Source organism: Halyomorpha halys, unplaced genomic scaffold (assembly GCF_000696795.3).
Source record: "Halyomorpha halys isolate HHAL.00 unplaced genomic scaffold, Hhal_1.1 Scaffold529.1, whole genome shotgun sequence".
NCBI classification, from domain to species: Eukaryota; Metazoa; Arthropoda; class Insecta; order Hemiptera; family Pentatomidae; genus Halyomorpha; species Halyomorpha halys.
This window is the reverse complement of record NW_027116277.1, coordinates 96,780-97,548: the sequence shown is the minus strand read 5'-3', so window position 1 is coordinate 97,548 and position 769 is coordinate 96,780. Positions and strand designations below refer to the sequence as shown.

General features: G+C 38.6%; 1 protein-coding gene across 1 annotated transcript in view; it reads left to right on the top strand.

Annotated features, from left to right (window-relative positions):
- The first annotated feature begins 681 nt into the window (after nt 1-681).
- The window catches only part of Rhp (rhophilin), a 96,822-nt gene continuing 96,734 nt past the window's right edge, over nt 682-769 (top strand). The window contains exon 1 of the mRNA XM_067053081.1: nt 682-762. Within this exon, the coding sequence (XP_066909182.1) occupies nt 709-762 (54 nt within the window). The 5' untranslated portion in view covers nt 682-708. The remainder of the gene's footprint in view (nt 763-769) is intronic.

Genomic DNA, 769 nt, shown 5'->3' with positions numbered 1-769 from the left:
CTCAACTGGTCTATTGTGTGACGTCATTCTCCATTTAGCAGACCAAGTAACAGCCATGTTAAATGTTATTTCGTTTTACCGCGGTAAAAGAAGGCAATTTTTTCGATTTAACAAGAGTTTTTCCATTTAACACGCTTTAACATGTTAAACCAAAGATCATGAATACCCCTAATGTAGTTTGATAGTGGTGTATATTGGATCTTGAACACTTTCTTTAGAAAGAATGAGTTCTTAAAAGACTTAATGGGAGTAAAGGATGAGTGTGTACACAGCTGATTGTCGGTTGTAAGTTTTGGACTTTTTCAACTAAAGAGTTTTTCTCACGATCAGTTGGATCTCTAGGGATATTACCGCCCTTAGAAGAGTTTCCTTTGCCTTAACCTCCTACGCTACGTCCCTGATAACAGAACTTTGTATATTAATGCTTCCTCCGTGTTGGAACGACACAAAAATTTAGATTTATGTTCTAGAATGATCAAAATAATAAAAAATTTTAAATAGAGGACTTAAAATCCCATTTGAACAAACGCATTCCATATTGGAAAAAACTGCTGCATAAGGAGAGGTCTACAGGTAGAATATCATTGTGAAGGAAGTAATAGGAAGTTGGATATATATGGGTCGCTTCAGACCGGAAATACGAGTGGCAAGGACAGAGGATGCGTTTCCTGGGCAGTACTGCTAGAAGTGTCGTGATGGGCTGAACGGATGGCTTCTCCTCTACAGCAAGCAGTATCTAGGCCCAATTTCGCATTTCACAGGGTAAGCC